At 45.9% G+C, this 13,743-nt stretch overlaps 1 protein-coding gene across 3 annotated transcripts in view; it reads left to right on the top strand.

Annotated features, from left to right (window-relative positions):
* The window catches only part of LOC135522644 (partitioning defective 3 homolog), a 581,006-nt gene that overhangs the window by 396,339 nt on the left and 170,924 nt on the right, over window positions 1–13,743 (top strand). For all 3 annotated transcript variants that reach the window (XM_064949098.1, XM_064949099.1, XM_064949097.1), the window contains 2 exons: window positions 2,228–2,476; window positions 12,726–12,966. In XM_064949098.1, coding sequence (XP_064805170.1) covers window positions 2,228–2,476; window positions 12,726–12,966 — 490 coding nt within the window. The remainder of the gene's footprint in view (window positions 1–2,227; window positions 2,477–12,725; window positions 12,967–13,743) is intronic.

Here is a 13,743-nt window from a genome sequence, read left to right as displayed (position 1 = left end):
GGCTGGCTTGGTGTTTACATGAAGTGAAGCTGCATGGAACCTGGCAGCACATGCTGTGTGTGTTTTGGACCTGAGGGGTCTAAAGAGACAATGCTGGTCTGTGGGCCTCATTCCCATATGCACAGTCCTTAGAGAGTCCTCAGCTTCCACTGAATGGTGGTCAAAACCCAGACAGGACTAATTCAATCAAAAGTTTATCAACTACCTATTAACTATTTCCCTTTTCAAAGTTTCTTATTAACACGCTGGTAAGAAGCAGATTTAAAATCTATTCTGTTTTGTGGGAGGGTGGTTGTTATTGGTTAATACAGCACAATGAAGAATAAGTGAATGGATAGGGACAGAAAATCAAAATGTCTGCTTGTTTAACATGGCTATCTGGTGAGGCCAGAGCTCAGGGGAACAGACTGACGCCGCCTGACAAAATTAAATACCAATACCCCCAGTCTCGCTCCACTTCCATACCTTAAACAAACGCACAGCAGCCATTGGAAAACAAATGATAGCTGTCTAAAGGTTTATTCCAGAGGTAGATAAGAGGTTGCTGTCCAACACTCAATCTGCTATCCATCTACAGATCTGGCGTCTTACAAGCTGTACTATCAGTACATCTAGTGCTAATGTCAACAGTCTACTAAGTGGTGGTTATACCTGACAGGAACAGCAAACAAAAAAAGGTTTTCATATTGTGCCATACATACAATCTCGTTTTAGAGTTAAAGACAACAGACGCCCGACTTCGGCAATTGTTGTTTATTTAGCATTTGCATGTTAATTACATGCATTTTGCGTGAACGGGATCCATTATAAGGCATATTTCAATGAAATGACTTGTCACGGGGCCACCCGTTTTGTGCCATTAGTAAATTTGTTCTGCACACTGTGAAGTCATACTTCGCTCACATCTTCTTCTTTCTTTGTGGTGTGTGTGGTGTGGGTGAGGGTGAGGTAGGCTACTTGTCTTGACAGGAGTTTGTAGAGATTCCATACATGTTGATCTCTACTAGATCTAACAGGTGGCTGGTGTTGGAAACAGTTTGGGAAATCTCTGTGTTGTAAAAGCCCCACCTGGCTATAGCTTGCATTCTCTCTATACATGAGCAATCCCATTTTGGGTGTGGTGTGTGACCCTGCGTTCATATTCTGTTATCCACCATCTGCACAACCGTAATCTTCTCGTTTTGAAGTGAGGCTGTTTGTGTCCTTTAAAAGCCTCGTTGCGAAGGGCTTTTAAAAAAAAAAAAAAAAACGGATTAGACGCATGAAAGGCCTTTCCGGAAGGTTCAGAGTAGTGACATCGAGGAGGCCAACGGCAGTAGGAAGTGAATGGGCTGTGTTTAGTCTACAATACTTCTGATTATCCTACTGTTTTCTAACGCGTTCTCCCTCCTCCCCTCTAACTCTGCATCCCATCCTCACTTCCACCCCTATCTTTCCCCTGTTCTGCTCTAGATCAGAGTGATGTTATGTGGATCTCATTTCTGTTCTGTTAACCATGGCTGCTCACTCTTGCCTACAGTACTGTACACACTTTAGTATATAGACATTTGGAAGCGCGCTGGGTTTTGAAAATGTAGTCCGTTTACACGCACGCATTTCAGGCACATTACACAGTCTGAGAAACTTTGTCAAACATTGTTGAAATGAGAACGAGGGTTTCCTCTGTTTTCTCTTTGTCTTGCTCCTACAAAGATAGATAGATATGCCCTCATAATGTTTCACACACGCCAATTCATCATTTATTTTCCAGATGAATTCCCACAGACTATAGCCCGTCCTTCTTCTCCTATAGTGAATTACACGCCAAGTGGAGCGTTTTACATCATCTCATTTTGTTTCGGTCTTTGGAAACTAGGAAAACCTAAATGAGTTATAGCAATCAGAGTTCAGCATAGAATATAACGTTTCAGGACACATTTTCAGGGTATGAATATCACACATCATAAAATCTTTGTCTATTTCCTATATAGTGCACCACTTTTGACCAAAGCCGTGGGGTATTAATAGGGTGCCATTTAGGACACTGCCAAACTCAATTGTTCTTGGACCTGTGTTCGGACTACTCCTTTATCAGAAGAAGTAGGACCCTCCCTGGGCCTCAAGAAGTCCTATAAAGACTATATTAACTTATGTAGGGCATTATGAGTCTTTGTCATGCATAGGAAGGCTTTATGAATGCTACATATCACCACTCTAAGTCAAGTGTTACCACTTCTCCTTCCTTCAGGCTCTTCAACAGGAGAAACAATTGGTCCCTCTCTGGGCCTGAAGAAGTCCAGCTCCCTGGAGAGCCTCCAGACTGCCGTTGCCGAGGTTACACTCAACGGGGAAATTAACCTCCACAGGCCACGCCCACGAATCATCAGGGGGCGGGGCTGCAACGAGAGCTTCCGGGCAGCCATTGACAAATCGTACGACAGGCCAGGAGTAATCGTTACTGCTATGGAAGAGTGTGACATGAAGGGAATGGAGACATGTGAGTGTTAAGTGTTCAGACTGTAAGACTGTAAGACCTCGGTTTTATAAAGCAGAACTACTTTTATGTATAGTTTATAGACCTTGGTTTTATAAAGCACAACTCATTTTATGTGTAGTTTATAGACCTTGGTTTTATAAAGCATAACTCATTTTATGTGTAGTTTATAGACCTTGGTTCCATTAAGCAAACCTATGTAGTTTATGTAGTTCATGGTCAAGTGTTAAATAAAGTAACTGGCCGACAGTTCCAAAATGAGACACTTTGAATATAGAAGGAGGATCCACCCATATAATTAAGCAATAAGGCCCGAAGGCGTGTGGTATATGGTCAATATACCAAGGGCTGTTCTTACACACGACGCATCGCAGAGTGCCTAGAGACAGCCCTGAGCCGTGGTATGTTGGCCATATACCACAAACCCCCAAGGTGCCTTATTGCTATTATAAACTGGTTACCAACATAATTAAAGCAGTAAAAATAAATGTTTTATCACACCTGTGGTATACGGTTTGATATACCACAGCTGTCAGCCAATCAGCATTCAGGGCTTTAACCACCCAGTTTATAATTACATATAGAACATTTATTTGCTAATATCTCTATGGATCTACCCCTCACTCAAGTTCCGTAGGTTTTCTCTCATACATTACTTAGTGAGAGGCATGCAGAAAGGAATAAGCATCCAATCAGCATCTACATCAGAGTCCCATTAATATGCATAGGGTTAGTGTAGAAGTGAATTGTTCGAGACTGCTTCTCCATGTCTTCCCTGAGGGCTCACAGCCATTTAAACTGCATTGTCATTTATTCCAAGCAGACTACAAACAGAACAAGGAAAGCACTTCCATTGTTTGCCAACAGAACACACGAGTACTGCTTTTTTGCATCTTGGCTTATGGTCCTGGATGTTTTGTGTTGTAAGCTTTTATGTATGTACTTTTTTTTCTCTCAATGTTGTGGCTAGATTCAGAATACATTCTTTATTTTGGGATTCAATAGAAAAGTGTGTCATCATGTTCTCTAACGGTTGTTTTTAATTTATGGTTTTACTTTCTTAGTGTCATAACACATTGGTACAGGTAAATCTGTTTCATGTTGAGTAGAAACTGGATTTTTGGATTCTTTAGATACTCTGACTGTACTGCCAAATGTATTGACTATAATTGAGACCAGAAATAACTGAAATTCTCAAAGTATTACCTAGTCTCCCCCTTCCCTTTGACTGAGCACGTCAGTTGGCAGGTGTTTCTTGACACAAAGGCATTTGAGATAGAGGCAGGGATGTGTTACATTCCTGAACAGGTAATACCCTGCAACGCCACCACAATAATCACCAGATATATTTTTAATTCATTCTCCATGAATGGGATTCCATTAAAGCAACCTGGGGAAATTTGAAAAAGAGGGGAATAATTTGCATGGAATTATTTGCATCTCTTTGTTCTCATAAGCTCTGTCTGCAAACCACTAAATGCTGTCTTATCTTGCCTAAGAAAAAAAAATGGGACAAGCTCTACGATTTCCTCCTTCCTTTCCTCTGCCGAGGAATATTTTCTCTTCTCCCATGAAATTCAAATAACTCTGATTTTATATGATATTATATCATCACAGGGTTTAATCGTCAACGTTGACAGATAAGCCTTTCGCTTTTCCTACAACCAATACTTTTATTCACATGAAATGAGAACGTGGTGTCGCCTTCTGCAAATGTGTCCCCACAAGATATCCTACCGAGCTACTGCATTCCCTTATATATGTTATCAGGGGTTTAATGTTTCTAAACAGAGATTCTGAATTAAACTTCCCCTATATTGTGTATGCTGAAATGAGCCCAGCAATTTTACATTTCAGTCAGAACTCTCATTCACACACACACACACTGAAATGAATCTCCCTTTTCTCTATTGAAATTGAGAGATTTAATGATACACTTTGATTGTAGTGTCAAAACATTTGCTGTCTGCGGCGGGCACACAGATCGTTTTAATTGCCCCTATTCAGTTCACTTTTTTGTGGACTCCCTCCTGCAATCTGAGCTTGGCAAGTACCTAAACTTTTATTTTCCGAGGCTTTTTGATTGAAACACCATAGATTTTTCTTGCTGTTTTGCCTCAACTCGTTTCTGTCAGTCTTTGTGTGGCTAATGTTAAATTAAGTGTTCTATCATATTTAGACCTTCATCACGGTTGATTTCTCTCGTTCTCATTTTTTTGGCAACAGACTTTTAGTGGGCTGCTTGATAAAAACAAACCAAACACACACACACAGCGTTTTACATTCCCCCAGGAGGGCCAGTGTAACGGCATTCTTCGTTTGTCGAAAGAGAGTCGGACCGAAATGCAGCGTGTTGGTTACTCATGTTTTTAATAGACAAATGACGATACATGAAAATCACAAAAACAACAAACGGAACGTGAAAAAACCTATACAGCCTGTCTGGTGAACACTAACACAGAGACAGGAACAATCACCCACGAAATACAAAGCGAAACCCAGGCTACCTAAATACGGTTCCCATTCAGAGACAACGAGAATCACCTGACTCTGATTGAGAACCGCCTCAGGCAGCCAAACCTACGCAACACACACCCCTAATCAGCCACAATCCCAATAACTAAAAAACCCCACTAAGAATTACAACAAACAATAAACCCATGTCACACCCTGGCCTGACCAACTAATTAACTAAAACACAAAATACTAAGACCAAGGCGTGACAGAACCCCCCCCCCCCTAAGGTGCGGACTCCCGAACGCACCTCAAAACCATAGGGAGGGTCCGGGTGGGCGTCTGTCCATGGTGGCGGTTCCGGTTCGGGACGTGGACCCCAGTCCATAAATGTCATAGTTCCTCCCCTTCGCGTCCTGGGATGATCCACCCTCGCCGCCGACCATGGCCGAATAGTCCTCACCCAGAACCCCACTGAACTGAGGAGCAGCTCGTGACTGAGGGGCAGCTCGTGACTGAGGCAGCTTGAGACTGAGGGGCAGCTCGGGACTGAGGGGCAGCTCGGGACTGAGGGGCAGCTCGGGACTGAGGGGCAGCTCGGGACTGAGGGGCAGCTCGGGACTGAGGGGCTGCTCGGGACTGAGAGGCAGCCCAGTATTGAGAGGAAGCCCAATATTGAGAGGAAGCCCAGTACTGAGAAGAAGCCCAGTACTGAGATGAAGCCCAGCCAGGCAATTGAATCCGGCAGATCCTGGTTGACTGGCGGATCCTGGCTGACAATCAGATCTGGCAGATCCTGGCTGACTGGCGGATCCTGGCTGACTGGCAGATCCTGGCCGACTGGCGGGTCCTGGCTGACTGGCAGATCCTGGCCGACTGGCGGGTCCTGGCTGACTGGCGGATCCTGGCTGACTGGCAGATCCTGGCCGACTGGCGGATCCTGGCTGACTAGCAGATCTGGCGGATCCTGGCTGACTGGCAGATCCTGGCCGACTGGCGGGTCCTGGCTGACTAGCAGATCCTGGCTGACTGGCGGATCTGGAAGAGTCTGGCTGACTGGCAGATCTGGAAGAGTCTGGCTGACTGGCAGATCTGGAAGAGTCTGGCTGAATGGCAGATCTGGAAGATTCTGGCTGAATGACAGATCTGGAAGAGTCTGGCTGACTGGCAGATCTGGAAGAGTCTGGTTGATTGGCAGATCTGGAAGAGTCTGGCTGTCTGGCAGATCTGGAAGAGTCTGGCTGTCTGGCAGATCTGGAAGAGTCTGGCTGACTGGCAGATCTGGCAGAGTCTGGCTGACTGGCAGATCTGGAAGAGTCTGGCTGACTGGCAGATCTGGAAGGGTCTGGCTGACTGGCAGATCTGGAAGAGTCTGGCTGACTGGCAGATCTGGAAGAGTCTGGCTGTCTGGTAGATCTGGAAGAGTCTGGCTGTCTGGCAGATCTGGAAGAGTCTGGCTGTCTGGCAGATCTGGAAGAGTCTGGCTGTCTGGCAGATCTGGAAGAGTCTGGCTGACTGGCAGATCTGGTAGAGTCTGGCTGACTAGCAGATCTGGAAGAGTCTGGCTGACTGGCAGATCTGGAAGAGCCTGGCTGACTGGCGGCTCTGGCTGCTCCATGCAGACTGACAGCTCTGGCGGCTTCTTGCAGACTGACAGCTCTGACTGTTCCATGCAGACTGGCAACTCCATGCAGACTGGCAGCTCCTTGCAGACTGGCAGCTCCTTGCAGACTGGCAGCTCTAGCTGCTCCATGCAGACTGGCAGCTCCTTGCAGACTGGTAGCTCCTTGCAGACTGGCAGCTCCTTGCAGACTGGCAGCTCCTTGCGGACTGGCAGCTCTAGCTGCTCCATGCAGACTGGCAACACTGGCTGCTCCATGCAGACTGGCAGCTCTAGCTGCTCCATACAGGCTGGAGGCTCCGGCAGCGCTGTAGAGCAGGAAGGCTCTAGAAACGCTGAACAGGCGGGAGACTCCGACAGCGCAGGAGAGGGAGAAAGCGCTGGCTGCGCTGAACAGGCGAGGCGCACTGAAGGCCTGATGCGTGGTGCTGGCACTGGTGGTATTGGGCCGAGGACACGCACCGGAAGGCTAGTGCGGAGAGCTGCTACCGGAGGGCTGGGGTGTGGAGGTGGTACTGGATAGAGGACACGCACAGGAAGCCTGGTGCGGGGAGCTACCATCGGAGGACTGGTGTGTGAAGGTGGCACAGGATGGACTGGACCGTGAAGGTGTACTGGAGAGCCTGAGAGCAGGACTGGCACAGGACGTGCAAGGCTAGGTAGGTACACAGGAGGCCTAGTGCGTGAGGCTGGCACATTTTTCACCAGCCGACTAACACGCACCTCAGGACTAGTATGGAGCGCTGACCCAGGTGCCATTAAATCCCCGACACGCTCCGTCGGACGAATATTGTACCTAAAGCACCAAACTAGCAACTCTCTCATTACTTTCTCCTCCAATTTCCCCATTAACTCCTTCACAGTCTCTGCTTCGCTCACCTCCAACACCGGTTCTGGTCTCCTCCTTGGCTCTTCACGATAAACAGGGAGAGTTGGCTCAGGTCTGTCTCCTGACTCAGCCACTCCCCCTCTGAGCCCCCCCCCCAAGAAATTTTTGGGGCTTCGCTCTGCGCCGCCGTGTCTTTCTTTTCGACTCCATTCTCCTATAGCCCTCTTCGCACTGCTCCAGCGAATCCCAGGCGGGCTCCGGCACTCTCTCTGGGTCGGCCGCCCACCTGTCTATTTCTTCCCACGTCGTATAGTCCATTCGGTACTCCTCTTTGGGCTGCTCCTGTTTCCTCTTCTCTTGCTGCACCTTTGGGCGGTTACACTCCCCTGGTTTAGCCCAGGGTCCTCTCCCATCAAGGATTTCCTCCCATGTCCAGAAATCCTTAATACGCGGCTCCTCTTTGGGCTGCTCCTGCCTGTTGACACGCTGCTCGGTCCGTGTGTGGTGGGTGATTCTGTAACGGCGTTCTTCGGTTGTCGAAATAGAGTCGGACCGAAATGCAGCGTGTTGGTTACTCATGTTTTTAATAGACAAATGACGATACATAAAAATAACAAAAACAACAAACGGAACGTGAAAAACCTATACAGCCTGTCTGGTGAACACTAACACAGAGACAGGAACAATCAACCACGAAATACAAAGCGAAACCCAGGCTACCTAAATACGGTTCCCAATCAGAGACAACGAGAATCACCTGACTCAAAATGAGAACCGCCTCAGGCAGCCAAACCTATGCAACACACACCCCTAATCAGCCACAATCCCAATAACTTAAAAACCCCACTAAGAATTACAACAAACAATAAACCCATGTCACACCCTGGCCTGACCAACTAATTAACTAAAACACAAAATACTAAGACCAAGGCGTGACAGCCAGTAAGATTACAATCTTGAGTGTGTTATCAGTGACAGCGTCATTACGAGCATCTAACATTAGTGCTGTTGCTAATCTTAGCCATAATGGCCAAGATGCAGCTCAGTTCTGAGATATGCCGCCTTTGCACTTGACGAGATGATAAGCACGCCTCAGTATGAGTGATAGAATTGATATCTGTCCAGACCCTGTTAGTCTTATCATATCCCAAAGTGGGGATAGGCAAAAAATGTTGTTTTTTTGCATAATTGAGTAGGGCTTAATCCACGAGATTCAGCATGCTATTCTTGTCGTACACCGCCTCATGGTGAGATTTCATTTCAGTAATTTCCTTTGAGATGGATGCAGAAAGCAACCGCTGATAACTCGACGGAAGAAAACAAGTCCTTGGCGCTTCATCCTTTGAAATGTGAACCAAGGCTGCGTTCCAAATGGCACCCTGTGGGTCCTGGTCAATTGTAGTGCACTGCATAGGGAATAGGCAATAATTTGGGATGCTGCCCTATACTTTTCAATCACCACAGCACAGTCAGTCTCATCTCATCTCATCTCGCTATGCTAAGAATCCATCAAGGACTTACCTTTTTTATTTTCCTGATAAGAACCTTTCTTTTTTTCCCCTGTCAAAGCCAGCCAATCAGGCAGTAATGTGGGAGACATTAATAAAGCTTAATCCCAGGGCCATCTACCTCACGCCTCATTGTGACGCATATACCACCGTAGGCATGCAGCCCATTGGAGGAGAACCCAGGCTATTTGCAATTAAGATCCCCATAGGCCTTCTCAGAGATTATTTAAATGTAAATTAGTGACAGATTAATTACAGACACGCTGCAGTGTTGTAGAAACCTTGAGTATAATCAACTCAGTTTCACTGAAGAGGGTTCATTTCAATATGGAGGTTTTCTTGGATGATGGAAATTCGAGACAGTACAGAAAACAGAGATACTGACAATCTAGCTATATATATATATATATATAATGCATGTACAGTGCATTCGGAAAGTATTCAGGCCACTTGACCTTTTCCACATTTTGTTCTGATACAGCCTATTCTAAAATAACCTATTCTAAAATAACAACGTGAAAACAGATTTTTAGATCTTCTTTTTGCAAATTTGGAAAACATTGAAAACAGAAATAGCTTATTTACATTTCAGACCCTTTACTATGAGACTCGAAAATGAGCTCAGGTGCATCCTGTTTCCATCACCCTTGAGATGCTTTTACGACTTGATTTGAGTCCACTGTGGTAAATACATTTCATTGGACATGATTTGGAAAGGCACCCAAATGTCTATACAAGGTCGCGAAGTTGACAGTTCATGTCAGAGCAAAAACCAATCCATAAGGTCAAAGGAATAGAGCTCTGAGACAGGATTGTGTCAAGGCACAGATGTAGGGAAGAGTACTTAAAATGTCGGCAGCATTGAAGGTCCCCAAGAACACTGGCCTCCATCATTCTTAAATGGAAGAAGTTTCGAACCACCAAGATTCTTCCTCGAACTGGCCGCCCGGCCAAACTTAGCTATTGGGGGAGAAGGGACTTGGTCAGGGAGTTTACCAAGAACCTTATGGTCACTCTGACAGAGCTCCAGAGTTCCTCTGTGGAGATGGGACAACCTTCCAGAAGAACAATCATTTCTGCAGCACCCCACCAATCAGGCCTTGGTAGAGTGTCCAGACAGAAGCCACTCCTCAGTAAAATGCACATGACAGCCCACTTGGAGTTTTGCCAAAAGGCATCTAAAGACTCTCAGCCCCTGAGAATCTCGATTCTCTGGTCTGATGAAACCAAGATAGAACTTTTCGACTGAATGCCAAGCGTCCCGTCTGGAGGAAACCTGGCACCAATCGTACGGTGAAGCATGGTGGTGGTAGCATCATGCTGTGGGGATGTTTTTCAGCGGCAGGGACTGGGAGACTAGTCAGGATCGAGGCAAAGATTAATGGAGCAAAGTACAGAGAGATATTTGATGAAAACCTGCTCCAGAGCACTCAGGATCTCAGAATGGGGCGAAGGTTCACCTTCCTACAGGACAACGACCCTAAGCATACAGCCAAGACAATGCATGAGGGGTTTCGGGACAAGTCTCTGAATGTCCTTGAGTGGACCAGCCAGGACTTGAACCTGATCAAAAATCTCTGGAGAGACCTGAAAATAGCTATGCAGCAATGCTCCCCATCCAACCTGACAGAGCCTGAGAGGATTTTTATTTATTTTTTCACCTTTATTTATTTATTCGTTCAAATCAGTGGCAGCGGTGAACTGGAAGGAAAGGCGGCCAAATGGGGTGTTGGCTTTGGGAATAACCAGTGAGATATACCTGCTCGAGCGCGTGCTACAGGTGGGTGTTGCTATGGTGACCAGTGAGCTGAGATAAGGCGTAGCTTAAACCTAGCAAAGACTTTTATATGACCTGGAGCCAGTGGGTTTGGCGACGAATATGTAGCGAGGGCCAGCCGACAAGAGCATACAGGTTGCAGTGGTGGGTGGTATATGGGGCTTTGGTGACAAAACGGATGGCATCCAGTTTGCTGAGTAGAGTGTTGGAGGATATTTTGTAAATGACATCGCCGAAGTCTAGGATTGGTAGGATAGTCAGTTTTACCAGGGTATGAAGGTGAGTGAAGGAGGCTTTATTGTGAAATAGGAAGCTGATTCTTGATTTAATTTGGATTGGAGATGCTTAATATGAGTCTGGAAGGAGAGTTTACATACTAGCCAGACACCTAGGTATTTGTAGATGTCCACATATTCTAAGTCAGAACCGTTCAGAGTAGTGATGCTAGTCGGGCGGGCGGGTGTGGGCAGCGATCGGTTGAAAAGCATGCATTTAGTTTTGCTAGTATTTAAGAGCTGTTGGAGGCCACGGAGGGAGTGTTGTATGGCATTGAAGCTCGTTTGGAGGTTTGTTAACACAGTGTCCAAAGAAGGGCCAGATGTATACAGAAGGGTGTCGTCTGCGTAGAGGTGGATCAAGGAATCACCCGCATCAAGAGCGACATCGTTGATATATACAGAGAAAAGAGTCAGCCCGAGAATTGAACCCTGTGATACCCCCATAGAGATTGCCAGAGGTCCGGACACCATGCCCTCCGATATTATACACTGAACTCCATCTGAGAAGTAGTTCGTGAACCAGGCAATGCAGTCATTTGAGAAACCAAGGCTGCCGATAAGAATACGGTGTTTGACAGAGTTGAAAACCTTGTCCAGGTCGATGAAGACTGCTGCACAGTGCTGTCTTTTATCAATGGCGGTTCGGATATCATTTAGTACCTTGAGCGTGGCTGAGGTACACCCGTGACCAGCTCGGGAACCGGATTGCACAGCGGAGATGGTACAGTGGGATTTGAAATGGTCAGTGAAATGGTTGTTGATCTGCAGAGAAGAATGGGAGAAACTCCGCAAATATAGGTGTGTCAAGCTTGTAGTGTCATACCCAAGAAGACATTTCTAAGAACCTGTTTTTGCTTTGTCATTATGGGGTATTGTGTGGGGAAAAAAACAATTGAATCAATTTTTGAATAAGGCTGTAACCTAACAAAATGTGGAAAAACTTAAGGGGTTTGGATACTTACCGAAGGCACTGTATACTCAACAAAAATATAAACACAACATGTAAAGTCTGTGTCCCATGTTTCATGAGCTGAAATAAAAAATCTCGGAATGTTCCATAAGCACAGAAAGCTTATTCCTCTCAAATTTTCTTCACAAATTTGTTTACATCCCTGTTAGTAAGCATTTCTCCTTTGCCAAGATAATCCTTCTACCTGACAGGTGTGGCACATCAATAAAATGATTAAACGGCATGATCATTACACAGGTGCACCTTGTGCTGGGGACAAGTACAGGCTGCTCTAAAATGTGCAGTTTTGACACACAACACAATGCCACAGATGTCTCACGTTTGGAGGGAGTTGTCCACCAGTGCTCTTGCCAGAGATTTTAAAGTTGTTTTAGAGAGTTTGGCAGTATGTCCAAATGGGCTCACAACCGCATGTAACTGTGTAACCACGCCAGCCCAGGATCTCCACGTCCGGCTTCTTCACCTGCTGAAACCAGCCACCCAGACAGCTGATGAAACTGAGGAGTATTTCTGTCTGTAATAAAGCCCTTTGTGGGGGAAAATTCATACTGATTGGCTGAGCCAGGCTCCGCAGTGGGTGGGTCTGTCTCCCAACTGGGTAATGCCCTCCCAGGCCCACCCATGGCTGCTCCCCTGCACAGTCATGTAAAATCGATAGAGTAGGGCCTATTTAATTTATTTCAATTGACTGTTTTCATTATATGAACTGTAACTCAGTAAAATCATTGAAATTGTCTCATGTTGCATGTATATTTTCCAGTATGTTAAGACCCAAACAAAAACAATCTCTCTCACTCCCTTTTTCCATCTCTCAGTGGAGGAGGACACCGAGGGGAGTTCTCGGTCAGGCCGGGACTCCATATCTACGGCCACTGACCTGACCCTGCCACCCGGCAACTCTGTAACCATGGAGAGGCAGGTGAATGGCAACGGTGATAAAAAGAGGGAGAAGAGCGTGAGGGACAAGAAGAAGCCTGAGAGAGAGAAAGAAAAAGAGAGAGAAAAAAACAAAGCCAAGAAAGGTTTGCTGCTGAAGGGTCTGGGTGATATGTTCAGGTAAGGACCCTTTACCCTCGAGACCCAATCAAAACTCTTCTTCTGTTAATGTATTCAGTAAAACATTCTGGAGCATGGCTAGAGCATTCTGTAGCATTCTGGAATCGGAACACAGAGTGCGTTCGCTCTGTGATTGGTATTGGAACTAATGGGGGTGAACCTCACCTTAAACTCTGCTGGGGTTAATGCCCAGGCAGCCAGGCCTCTGGCACATCTCAAGCGTTTTTTTTTTTTTTTTAATAAGGAAAGGATGTTTTATTCATTATGTACAGTATCATACCCACCGAAACACATTCTCTGTTTGTTAAACCAGTGGAGAATGCACTGTACTCAGCCTGAGTACTAATGGGAATATGTGATTGGGTCTTATTAGAACAAAGGATAAAAAGCTTGTGAAGATTACGAACTTGATTTCATTAGAATCACTTTGCATGTATTTCGGATGCCCAGGGGCATTGCATTGTGAGTCATCTGCTGCTGTGCAGTCCTGGTTTGTGGCCTACAGCGTGTCAGGCTAATGGTGGGAAATTGGTAGAGATCACTCTGCTCTTGTTGGTCACCCATTGCTCTTTATGTGTGACCAGTAAACAGTCCCCCAGAGGTGGTTACTTCTATAAAATGCTTCCTGCATTCGGTGTATTGAGCTTCTCACTGAAACAGTACAGCAAGCCCTGCGGCTGTATGTATCAGCATCTCAGCGTTGGAGTGCTGACTTAGGATCGGTTTTGCCTTTTAGATCACAATGAACAAGATTACATCAACAGTAAGGACCTGATC

This window comes from Oncorhynchus masou, chromosome 30, assembly GCF_036934945.1.
Source record: "Oncorhynchus masou masou isolate Uvic2021 chromosome 30, UVic_Omas_1.1, whole genome shotgun sequence".
Taxonomy (NCBI): Eukaryota; Metazoa; Chordata; class Actinopteri; order Salmoniformes; family Salmonidae; genus Oncorhynchus; species Oncorhynchus masou.
The sequence above is the reverse complement of the archived record's forward strand: the minus strand, read 5'-3'. Positions and strand labels throughout refer to the sequence as shown.